The sequence below is a fragment of the Crotalus tigris genome, unplaced genomic scaffold (genome assembly GCF_016545835.1).
Source record: "Crotalus tigris isolate CLP2741 ecotype Arizona unplaced genomic scaffold, ASM1654583v1 scf7180000024339.11422700, whole genome shotgun sequence".
NCBI lineage: Eukaryota > Metazoa > Chordata > Lepidosauria > Squamata > Viperidae > Crotalus > Crotalus tigris.
Window position 1 is genome coordinate 9,008,777 of NW_024100509.1, and position 12,248 is coordinate 9,021,024.

At 42.0% G+C, this 12,248-nt stretch overlaps 1 protein-coding gene across 1 annotated transcript in view; it reads left to right on the forward strand.

The window, feature by feature from the left end:
• The first annotated feature begins 3,069 nt into the window (after window positions 1-3,069).
• The window catches only part of ADCY10 (adenylate cyclase 10), a 212,712-nt gene continuing 203,533 nt past the window's right edge, over window positions 3,070-12,248 (forward strand). The window contains 3 exon segments of the mRNA XM_039326127.1: window positions 3,070-3,272; window positions 3,740-3,844; window positions 7,478-7,516. Coding sequence (XP_039182061.1) covers window positions 3,125-3,272; window positions 3,740-3,844; window positions 7,478-7,516 — 292 coding nt within the window. The 5' untranslated portion in view covers window positions 3,070-3,124.

Consider the following 12,248-nt stretch of genomic DNA (forward strand, 5'->3'; position numbering starts at 1 on the left):
ATAGCTTAGGAATCATTTCTAAAGGTTCTTCTAGAATAAATACTAGATCATCAGCAAATGCTTGTAACTTATGTGTTTCATCTTTTATCTTCAGTCCTTTAATTTCTGTGTCTTGTCTAATCCTTCTATTTAAAACTTCCAAAGTAAAAATAAATAATAGTGGGGATAGTGGATGTTATGTTTTCTGTTCGATGTGGCATTGAAGAGGCAGTAGGTGAAACACAACTCTCTTTATTTAAGGTCAAAACAGAAACTAACAACCAATGCTCCACCCATACTTATAAACTCAGCCTAAAGGCGGCAGCCAAGAGGAACACAGTATTCTCCCGCTTAAATGCATAATAAGTAGTCTGCAGAGAGAAAGTCTGGCTTGTTGGCCACGTGGCCTGCTAACCGGTTTTTCACAGTTCTCAGCATCTCAATTCTCAGACTTTAACTCAATACATTACAGTGAACATCCTTGCCTCGTGCCTTTTCTTATCTCAAAGCTCTCAGTACAGTCTCCATTCACAATCACTTTTGCTATCTGATTGCTATATATTGTTTTTATTGTATTTGTAAAGTTCTTTCCAAAGTCCGTTATTTGTAGTTGCTGAATCATAAATTGCCAGGAAATGTTGTCAAATGCCTTTTGGGCGTCTAAAAATATTAATGCTAATTGTTTCCCTGGATCATAGTATTCTAATATGTCCATTATCACTCTTAAGTTGTTTTTGATTTGTCTCTTTGGTAAAAAGCCATTTTGATCTGGATGTATGAATTCAACTAAATATTTTTTCAGTCTCTCTGCCATTATTGAAGTAAAATTTTTAAATCCACATTAAGTAATGAAATCAGTCTATAATTCTTAATATACATCAAATCTGAGTCTTCTTTTGGTATTAAAGTAATATTTGCTTCTATCCATGTATTTGGAAGCTTAGTCTTTAACAAGAGTCCATTAAAAACATCTTTCAGCGGTTCACTTAATATGACTTGTAAAATTTTATAGAGCTCTGCCGGAAGCCCATCTGGGCCTGGTGTTTTCCCATTTTTTTTGTCGTTTTATAGCCTCTGATATCTCCATCATTGTAATCCTTTCTTCTAACATAGTTTTAAATGCCTCTGGAATTTTGGGAAGTTTACTTTCTTCTAGGTATTGAGCAGTTCTCTCTCTTGAAATCTCCTCTTTATCATACAATTCCTTGTAGTATTTCTTAATTTATCTTTTTTTATTTCTTCATTTTTGAATTGTAGAAAATCTTTTCCATCTACTAAGTTATGTATTATTTTCTTCTCATTCTGTTTTTTAAGTTCTGGGAAATGATTGACAGAGCTGAACCCATGTCCAGCTCCAACGCTAAGGGGACCCCCTGCAATGTGACATCAATACACAGCTTCTTCTTCAATGGCCGGTGGGCCCCTGTTCTCAATATGCTCCTTCGGGACGCGCAAAAACCCACCCTATTCTGGCTGAGGACCCTGATACCTTTTCAGGCAATTCTTCCGATGGATGGTCTTTCTTATGATCCAAACAGACGGTGGCTATGTGCCTTGCTAGCCACACACCCGGCAAGTAGCAGAGCGAAAACTGCAGTCAGAGTGCTTGTGGCGGCCTCCACATCCGAAACACTGAGGGAATGGAACTGCTTTGTCAGACCCCTTGTCAGCTTACTCTTGGGGCCTTCTTTCTGATGGCTGCTGCAGACGATCAACCTCATTTTCGGAATCCAGTTCAGATACTTCTCTAGCAACTTCTTGATGGACTGAGCCTGAATATGTAGGGTTCTTGGAAAGCCGCTAGGCCTTAGGTCAGTGGTTCTCAACCTTTTTAATGCCGTGACCCCCAACCGGTCGTAAGTCGAGGACTACCCAACCGGTCGTAAGTCGAGGACTTTCCCTGCCTGGGAGCACTGTGCATGCATGGTGCCGGCCCCTGCGCCGGCCGAGGCGTAGCTGGCAAACAGCAGAGATGGCGCAGGTCAACCACCGGCTGGGCCACCAGCTGGGCCAGCCCAAGGGAGGTAAGGCACCCGCTGGGCCCCACACACACCAGCAACCCTCCCTGTGCCTGCCGGCCTCCCACCTCCCACTCCTGGACCTCTTTTACTTACATTTTTAGTAGTTGCTCGGCAGGGAGGGGTGGAAGCTTCCAGACAGCTTGCTTTCGCTGCAGACAACTTGCAGCACCATTTACAGAATGGGACTTTTGGTGGGCTCAGCAGGGCAGAGACAGCCTGGACAATTCCTATTGGCTTTTGAAAGCCAATAGAATTAAACTCTATTCAAGAGAGTCTGTTCTATTGGCTTTCAAAAGCCAATAGGATAAAAGGGAGTAGCACAGCTAAGGAAAAGGGGAAAAAATGGCGGACTGTGTTGTTTGGCGACCCTCGTGAAATGGTCGTTCGACCCCAAATGGGGTCCCAACCCACAGATTGAGAACCGCTGCCTTAGGTCCTCCTAATGCTTCTTTGGCCATAATCTCCCTTAGCACATTTTGGAAAGAAATGGCTTCTTTTGCAAAAATCTTTCCCTGCAGTTCTCTGCTCCTCAAACCACAAACTAGCCGATCTCGCAGCCATTCTTCCTTTTCTCTAGACTAGCAACCAAATCCTGCAACCATTCTTCATAAGTTTTAATCTCCAGGCCTTTAATCATCTTAGTTGCTCTTCTCTGCATTTTTTCCAAAGTCTCAACATCTTTTTTTTTAATGTGGTGACCAAAACTGGCTGCAGTATTCTAGGTGTGGCCTTACTAAGGTTTTATAAAACATTTTAATAACTTCATGTGATTTTGATTCTATATCTCTGTTTATACAACCAAGGACTGTATTTTTGGGCTGCTGCTGCATACTGCTGGCTCACTGCTGCACACTGCTGATTAAGTGACAACAATCTGTAACTAAGAGAATTCACTGTTGAGAAGGATATGCTTTAGCCTAGCAACAGTTGTTAGGTAAAGTATAATCCATCTACTGTAATTGGAGGAGAAATTGCTATCAGTTCATTGTGACACAGAACCTAACAATGGAAGTGTTATCTAAGTATACATAAGTCTTCACAGTATTGGGGCATCACAACAGAAGATTTAATGCCTATATAGCAGTGAATAAGCTTGCAAGTTATGTTCCAAATCAGAAATAATAATGACTAATAAGAATAATCAAATTGAGATTTCAACCCTTGGAAAATTAGCTGCTCATGTCCCTGATATCATTGTATATGGAGATTTTGCTCAGGAAATGCCTTTCATTGAAAGCTTTGATGGTGTTCTGCTCTTTATGGATATTTCAGGTAAGCAAAGGAAATCAGTGTGCCACTGAGGGAAGGGGACAAATTTCAGATATATTTTTTTTAAATGGAAACTTAAGGTACTAAATGAGAAAAAATAGTGCAAAATCTTTGCTGCTCATCCTGAAAATTAGGTTTAAAATATTCATATAAACACACAATAAACCTCAAGAGAATTATTGATTTTTCAATGTGCATCTATTTAACTATTATTTTTCTTTTGCTCTGCAAAAAAGGACTTACTTTGAGGATATATAAATGCACAGTGCAGGAAATAAGGCTCTATATGTCAACTGCTGTCAAGGAGAGATTCTATGGAGATTTTCCTTTGTCAGCTGAAACTTATAGCTGCTTGTTTCTCTTTTCTAAGCCAAGACTTTCTTTTGAGTCAACTCCTGCCTGTCCTTCTTTTATCTCTAATCCACAGTCTCAAAATGTTATACTGACAGCAGTTGCTTATGATTTTCAAGGTTTCACAGCTCTGACAGAAAAGTTTAGCATGAACACCAGTTTGGATCGTGGTGCTGATGAATTAACACAGACCCTTAATCACTACGTGGGTGACATTGTTGAAGGTAAGCTTAGAACTTTGAAGAATACCTGTCATAAACAGGGTATTTCCAAACTACTTTGGTTTGAAAACAGGTCTTTACTTTCTAGAAAAGAAAATAAAGCTGTGCACAGAGAACATGGGTATAAAACAGATCCACAGATATTATTTCTTTGTTATAGAGCTTCAGCTTCAGAGATGCCAAATTCTCTCACCAATCATATTGCAGTGTCATGTCAAGGAATGTGTCCAATTAGTAATGCCACTGAATATTTATTAGGCCAACTGTATATTTTGCCACATTAAAACAGGGCAGGAGATTCACTATGAATACTCTAATGAAGTAAAAATATACAGTTAAGGATTAATTAAGCAAAGCGCTGCAAAGAAATTACAAAGTATAATATAGATTGGGAATATCAATGAAGGCAATGAAAAAAGACATAGCACGTTCGACAAAGAAATGTAAATAGAGAATAAAATCTCACATTCTGTAGTATTTGGAAATCCTTATCAAAAGCAGGATTAGTTGGAATATCCTCCAGACTATTCCAACTAATGTAAAGCACCCTCATTGGGCAGGCCTCTTCCAACATCAATTTCTGAAAACTTGTGTAATTTTCTACTGCAATTATTCATCCTTCTATTTGTTTAGATTTCTTGCCTAATAGTTTGTATTTATTATTATCTTTAAGTTTGTTTGTTGCCCATCTAGCTTTGAAGTGACTCTGGGTGGGTTATTAAATGTTTACATGAGATAGTACTAGCTCATCTATTATGTCCTCATTATCTGGCTAGCCTTGGCAAAGCACTTTTAAAAGATATAAGCCACTTGAATTTGACTATAAAATAAAATACCCAGTTAAGTTATTGGGCTAACAAAGATTAGAGATCTGAGAACTTTTGAGAAGCCAAAGCTTCATCTGGCCATACTCTGCACAAACGTGTGGTACAGAAGCCATAGTATATATAAAAATACACCACCATCCCCCCAAAACGTTGCACCACTTAAGCTTCCTCACATTTGCATGGTATTTTTTTTTTACATACTTAGAATTGACTTCCACAATAGTACCACGACATGACATTTCTAATATGCTGCAACCCTTGTCTCTTCCCACCTGCAAAGATTTGGCTTGCAAAAGATATGAAAGCAACTTCTGAATTGTGTGTACAATGCTTGTTTTAGGGTGCATTGGTTTGAATTTGGTTGCACTTCCTACTGATACATTGAATGTTTTCTGATAAGGAAGATTTGAAAATAAGTAGGCTAGAAAGAAAACATCTCCAATTGATTATGTGTACAAAGGATGCTTATGATATTATATTTTTCTGCACTGGTAATAGCCAAATTATTGAAAATGGCAGAATCATCTGAATAAATTCTAATCATTTAGAAATGGTCTAGGACACTTAGGTTCCGACTCTTTACTGCCAGCCAACCACCACCATCAAATCATAGCTAGCTTTTTTCCTCCATTGCCCCACTGCCACAATTCTCCATCGCTAATGGTGCCCCAGCCCTTTGTCCCGGCCCATTCCTCAAGGCACAATTTGACCCAGGCGTTTTACTCCATGGGACAAGTAGCCACCAGCCAATCAGGCAGCAGAGAAGCCTTGTGCCCTGTTCAGCTCCTGACTTCGCTGCTTCTCTCTCACATGTGCCTGATGTCAGGGGAGGGGGCTACGTGAAGAGCCATGCCTCTTCTAAAGAGCTGTCCACACGGGCTCCCTCTCCTGCTTGGCTTCACCAGTCATTTGCAGAAGAAATGGGCTGATGGCTGTTGCTGGAAGCCCCCCCCCCCTTCCTGGCGTCGAGGCTGCTGCAGGTCCCCTAATAGTGAGCTGATCCCTCTCCATGCCCCAGCACCATTGGGAAAGTGGTGTCAAGCACACCCAGCTACGGAGTTGCATTCTGTAACCTTCACAACCTCTGGCCAAAATTGGATCTCTCCCCTAGGAAACCAGTTTGCAGCGCATCCCGAAGAGAAGGGAGCAAGCAAGCCAAAAATTGCAGCACCTGAGAAGGCCAGGCCTCTGCTCTGCTCACAAATCAGTTAAGTGACTGTGTGAACTCACAATTCAGTTAGGTGATTGTGTGAACACAGCCCCTATGTCTAGGACCACTTCTATCCCTTCAAATTAAAATTGCAGAAATTAAATCCTGGGAACTCTCTATGGCCGCAGAGTGAGACAAGAACTCCTCTGAGCATGGATCAAATTTCTCTCTTTTCCTTTCCCGTTGTGTCTCAGGGATTCAAGGGGAAGATTCCCCCCCCCCCCATAAAGGATCCCCGCCCTGTCCTCACCATCGCTCTCTGCATCATTGCTTTCAAGGTTAAGCTAAAGGGAGGCTGTTGTTTGGGCGGGATGCAGGGGAGAGCTTTGCAGCAAAGCCAGGGGGAGGGGGGAAGGGAGGCAGGCAGATGCTTCTAGGTTACATGGTCAGGGGAGGCAGGAAGGGAAGGAGGGGGAAGGGGGGCCTCTTCCAATTCCTTTAATATTGTATAAGAAGAGGGCTTGGAATTCACCTCCCTTTCCTGCTTACCCATAAAAAATTGCACTGGCCCAAAGGCAGTCCAGTTGCTGCCTCCCTCTGGGTGGGAGGGGAGAAAGATTTAGAGCAGTGGGGGAAGAGCGCCTGGCAGTGTCAATCTTGAGACTGCCTGGAAACGGTGATGGTGGAGGGGGAAAGGCTGGGCCCTGTTTATTGTTTTTTAAAGAAGTGCACTCTCCTTTAAATTACAATAAAATACCATTTGTATGGAACAATTCCATACAAATTATTGCAACCTTGATTGATGTCCAGACAGCATTCTGGGATCATTTGGTGGTCTCCCATCCAAGTATGCTGTTTGGAGGTGCTTGTGAAAAGTGTCCAGTGAAGGGAATACGGTGGATTAAGAATGGAGACACAGCCACTCTCACAGGCAGGCCTACCTTACTTCCCTGTCAGGCGCACTCTTTCTGGGGCAATTGTTAGCTTGTTCCAAGCATCCTCACCTACTTTTGATGGGAAAGGAGGCTGGGATCAGCAACACTTCCACCCATCACCCGAGACTTTTGAACAGCATTGGCCAAGAAGGGGACTCCCAATTTTACAGGAAAAGAAACTTTTCCTCTACTGTTCCATGCTGCTAGTCCTATGCACGCTCTGTCAAGCTCTGCTATTGTTTCCATTTAGAAAGAAGTCCCTCTGAGTTCAATTGAATAAACTTCATTTAAAAATGAAATGGAAGCTATAAATACCGCCCATGAGCAGAAAGGGGCCTTTGGGGTTTCAAAGAGATTTTTTAAAAAATATTGTGGTTCTGAGGTAACTTTCATTTTAGCAATAAAATAACCTACCAATAATTAAAAGTTAAATTATAAATTGAATCATAAAATGGCACTTGGCATAAGTGTCATAATATATGCTGCATTTCAAATGTTTCTGCCCACATTGCTAGTTTCATGCCCACTTGAGGATAATCATAATGGGGATATGAAGTGCAGCAGGTGGTGTGGCAAGTCAATAGCTGTTCCGTTTGTAGGGAAAAAAGAACAATGATTAAAGTAAATCAGGGCATTTTCTCTAAAAGCAACTTTCTCATGGAATTTTCTCTACCATATAGTGAAAGATCATTTGTAAATTTCTTCCTTTTTCTTTCATGTATAGAAGTACTGGTGTTTGGAGGTGATGTCTTGAAATTTGCAGGTATGATTTGTGAAAAATAAAAGGAGTGATTTTATTTTTACACATCAAAATCATTTTTTGTTTTATTGTGTTAGTTTACATCTTATTTCAATGCAATGATATTTATATAATATACTTAATTTTGTTAACATTGTATTGTTTAGATATCCAGAGTATTGGATATAAAAATATAAAAAAGAGGGAAAAGGGTGGACATTCTATTGTTATTAATTATAGTTTAGAATATTGGTGTTATGAGCATTAGGATTATTTGGTTTTTTTTCATTCAAAGTTTAGTATAGCTTTGGAAAGTAAGAACATGCTGTACATCAAAGTATTGGTTATACAGTAAAATAAAGGATTTGAACAGGCTAAATTATTTGATTTCAAAATACATGTTATATTATTATTAGGTATATCTCTTGGTATGCATGTTTATGTATGTTTACATATGTTAATGGAAGGAAAAAATAGATGTTTAACAAATGTAAAAGGCTAAAAAGTAGGAAAGAAAAAATGAAAAAAAAGAGCTTTTAAGTTTCTGACTTCCCTTTTTTTTACACATCTGCTAGTTTGCAATTTCTATAAGGATTAGGCCTCCTTAAAAGCCAAACTGTAGCTAGTTACATTTACTGTGGTGCATGATATATTTTATGTATGGGAAATATTCTTACATTTAGTTAAAATTCTATTGTGTATGTACTGTATACTGCTAGTTTTGCCATTGCTACATTTTCTCCAAGTTTAAGTTCCTAATCAGAATTGTATCTTTCTTCCAATACTAAACAAAATTTATTCTTGTTGCTGTAAAAATATTTATTATTAAATGTTAATATTTCTTGGGGGGGTTGTGATATTATTGCTAATAAGGAAAGTTACGGTTTTGTTTCAAATTTAAATTCCATTTTTTTTCTCTGCATTGTACCACGTCTTTCTAATTTTGAGGTTGTTTTTACATGTCTATCACATGTAATAAAACCTACCTATACATATTTGGGTTGGAATTGGATAAAATTTGCTGAAAGAATAGAATAGAATAGAATAGAATAGAATAGAATAGAATAGAATAGAATAGTATAGAGCTGGAAGGGACCTTGGTGGTCTTCTAGTCCAGTCCCCAGCTCAACCAGGAAAACCTATGCCATTTCAGACAAGTGACTGTCTAGTCTCTTCTTAAAAATCTTCAGTGATAGAGCACCCATGATTTCTGAAGGCAAGCTGTTCCATTGGTTAATTGTCCTCACTTTTAGGAAGTTTCTCCTTAATTCCAGGTTGCTTCTCTCTTTGGTCAGTTCCCAACCATAGTTTCTTGTCCTTCCTTCTGGTGCTTTGAAGAATAATTTGACCCCCTCTTTTTTGTGGCAACTTCTCAAGTACTGGAATAGTGCTATCATGTCACCCTGTTTCTTCTTTTGTTTAGTATAAGTTTTGGATGTTAAATACTGTGTTTTTTTAAAAAAATATCTCAGTGTGTGCATGTTTTTAAAAAGCAGTTAATGTTTCCTTTTTATTTCTTAGCTAAATTAAAAAGAATTTCCAGGGAAAATTGCATAATCTGAGAAAACCAAGCTTTATATGAATAGAGAGCCATGTGTTGTTGCGTAAGAGCAGCCTTTTCCCATCTAAATGTTTACCCCAAAATTGGATGTGCTTATCTCACCCCTTCTCTGAAGTTGCCATCCCACACCCTGCCATTATTTGGCCATGCTGACTACTTGCACACCCTCTGTCAGAATCCAATTATATTTCATCTCTAGTTATCAACTATAGAAAACCCCATTTCTGCCTTCCCTGGATTCTGTCATACGGTGAAGGGAAGGGGGTGAACAAAGGGGCTTTAGGGCCCTCACTTCCTTCAGTACACTTCAAAGCGACTGAATGTGGATATCACCAAAAGGACTAACCATAAGAATGGGGCTATTACCTTTCATGTACTGCTATTACCTTTCATGTACTCCTCTCTGAAGTCTCCATCCAGCTGGCAGTAAGGAAAAGGGGGTGGGAGTGTAATGCCTGAGACTGTCGCTGGAAGAAGGGGGTGATTGGGTGGGGCTACTAGGGAACCCCTTAAAACCTTGAATGGGAGAGCTTGGACTCCAAGTCCTGTCTAGAACGCCTGCAACCATTTTCTCTTAATAAAGTATGCCTGTTGGAAGAATTATTCTAAGATGTAAAGTGGGGGTGGGTCCTTACATTAGACAGGACTTGCAAAATTAATCCACCTGGAAGGGAGACCCTTGCCAGGGGATTTTGCAAAAAATTACCATGTCAGACAATGGAGCAAGAAAGGGGGAAAACTACCCAGAAAGAGAACCGCTGCCCCGACTGGAACCTTGCCGGATGTCGGGATCCAAGAGGTCAGATTCCTCAGGAGAAGAAGTGGTGGAGACACGGGACCACAAGCCTCGCTGGTCAATGGGCATTGGAAAGAAAAGTGAGTGGGGAAAGAAATCAAGAAAGGTGACCCTGAGACGGGGGGGCAAGCAACCAGAATGGAAGTAGGAGATGGAGAAATCCCTGCATGCAAGTGAAGAGGGAGAAAGCTGGGCAGCGTACTCAGACTGGATCCTAGAGAAAGCTATTAACCTGATGAAGAGAACTCTCAGCTCCCTAGGAGAGGAGAATCCTAAGCCCTACGGCCGCCCCAGCTCCTGGAGCCGCAAAGGGAAAGACACCGAGGGGGAAGTGGAACCTGCAGCCCCAGGGACATCTGCTGATCCAGTAGTCCCCACCCCCTACTGAACCACAGATGGCCATCTGGACGGAAGACACTACCACCAACAACGGAGGCACCAATCCATTCCAAGACGTCCGCCGTTGGAGGTGAAATTCAAAGGGGAGCCAACACGCTTGGGGGTTTTCCTAACCAAAGTCCTCAGCTACATGGAGGAATATGGGCAGGACATCCCCAGCGACAAAGCCCGCATCCGGATTGTGCAATCTGCCCTGGATGGACCGGCCGCAGACTGGGTGGTGAACTTGCACGACTCCAATGCCCCAGAGCTAAAGGACTTCAACCTTTTCATGTCCTCTCTGAGAAGGTGATTTGAAGACCCCCTGGCTGATCGCAAAGCCCGTGAAAGGATAAAAACGATGAGGCAAGGCAAACGCCTGGTGGCTGAATATACACAAGAATTCCGGGCCATTGCCAGCAAACTGAACTGGCCAGAAGACATCCTCCTTAGCCATTTCAAAGACAGACTAAATTATGACCTATATGATGCTTGCCTGCCCCGAGGGGACCCACACCAACTTGAGGAATGGTACGTCTTGGCAGAGGAAGCAGAGATCGACATATTGAAGAGACACTGCCGAGGAAAACAATGGAGCTGCTCCCCGCCTGAGTTGACACACGAACCAGTGAAACCATTGGCCTCAGCCAAGAAGCAAATGGGGTGTTTCAAGTGCAGAAGAGAAGGGCATCGAGCTGTAGAATGCCGCTCCAAAGCCCCCCAGCACAACCCAGACAGATCCCCAATCAGCAAATCCGGAAAGTCTTCAGCTAAGCCAAAAGAAACTGCCATGAGAATGATGGAAATTGTGGAACCGCCCACCCCGGCTCATCAGGGGAAAAGAACTCCAGCCTACACCGCAGGGCCGGTGGACACCTCAGATGACAGCTCGGAGGGCGAATCCCTGGTAAGTGGACGCATCGCACCCATCCTCAAGACAGTGACTATATTAATTCCCCCCATGCCTGAAGCCGTGAAGGTGAAAGCCTTAATAGACTCTGGCTGCACCCGCTGCCTCATTAGCCCGACACTAGTGGGGAATCTGGGCATTCCGTCGAGGAGACTGGAACAACCAATCTCATTTGGCCAGTTAGATGGATCCATAGCGGGGGGGGGGGGGTGCCAGCTACCCTAGCCACTTTACCAATACACTTCTCCCTGGGCAAATATGAGGAGGACGTAACGTTTGTGGTGACCCCAGGCATGGAATGCCCAATGATCCTAGGGATGGAATGGTTAAAAAAATGGAACCCCTGGGTAAATTGGAGGACGACAGAAATCAAATTCCTGAAGGGGGACCCTATGGACTTAAAATCCCAAGGGGGGCTTCCAGAATCAAGAATAGAAAAAGCATCCATGGGAGAGGAAAAGGGACTAACAGAAATACCAGAGGAATACAGAGACCTTGCTGAAGTTTTCAGTGTGGAGAGGGTGGATGAGCTCCCCCCCAAACGACCCACAGACTGTGCCATTGAATTCAAGCCTGGGGCAAAACTCCCAAAGCCCAGATTATACTCCATGAGCCCAAAGGAGAAGGAGGAAATGGAAAGATTCATTAAAAAAAACCTAGAGAGAGCGTTCATTGAGCCAGCCAAGCCTAAAGTGGCTGCCCTGGTCCTCTTTAGAGAGAAGAAGGATGGCTGTTTATGCTTATGCGTGGATTATAGGGCCCTGAATACAATCAGTGAAAGCAACCTATACTCTCTGCCCCTCATGAAAGACATGCTGTCACACCTCTCAAAGGGGAAATTTTTTTCTAAACGAGACCTAAGGGAAGCTTATTATCGCATGAGAATTAAGGAAGGGGACGAATGGAAGACCGCATTTAACTTCCCCATGGGGTGCTATCAATTCAAAGTCTTGCCATTTGGATTACAAGGGGGCCCTGCAGTCTTTATGCAATTAATCAATGACGTTCTAAGGGAGCACCTAATTAAGGGGGTCCTTGTTTACTTGGACGACATTCTTATCTTCACCGAAACAAAAGAGGAACATGTCAACCTTGTCAGAGCGGTTTTAAA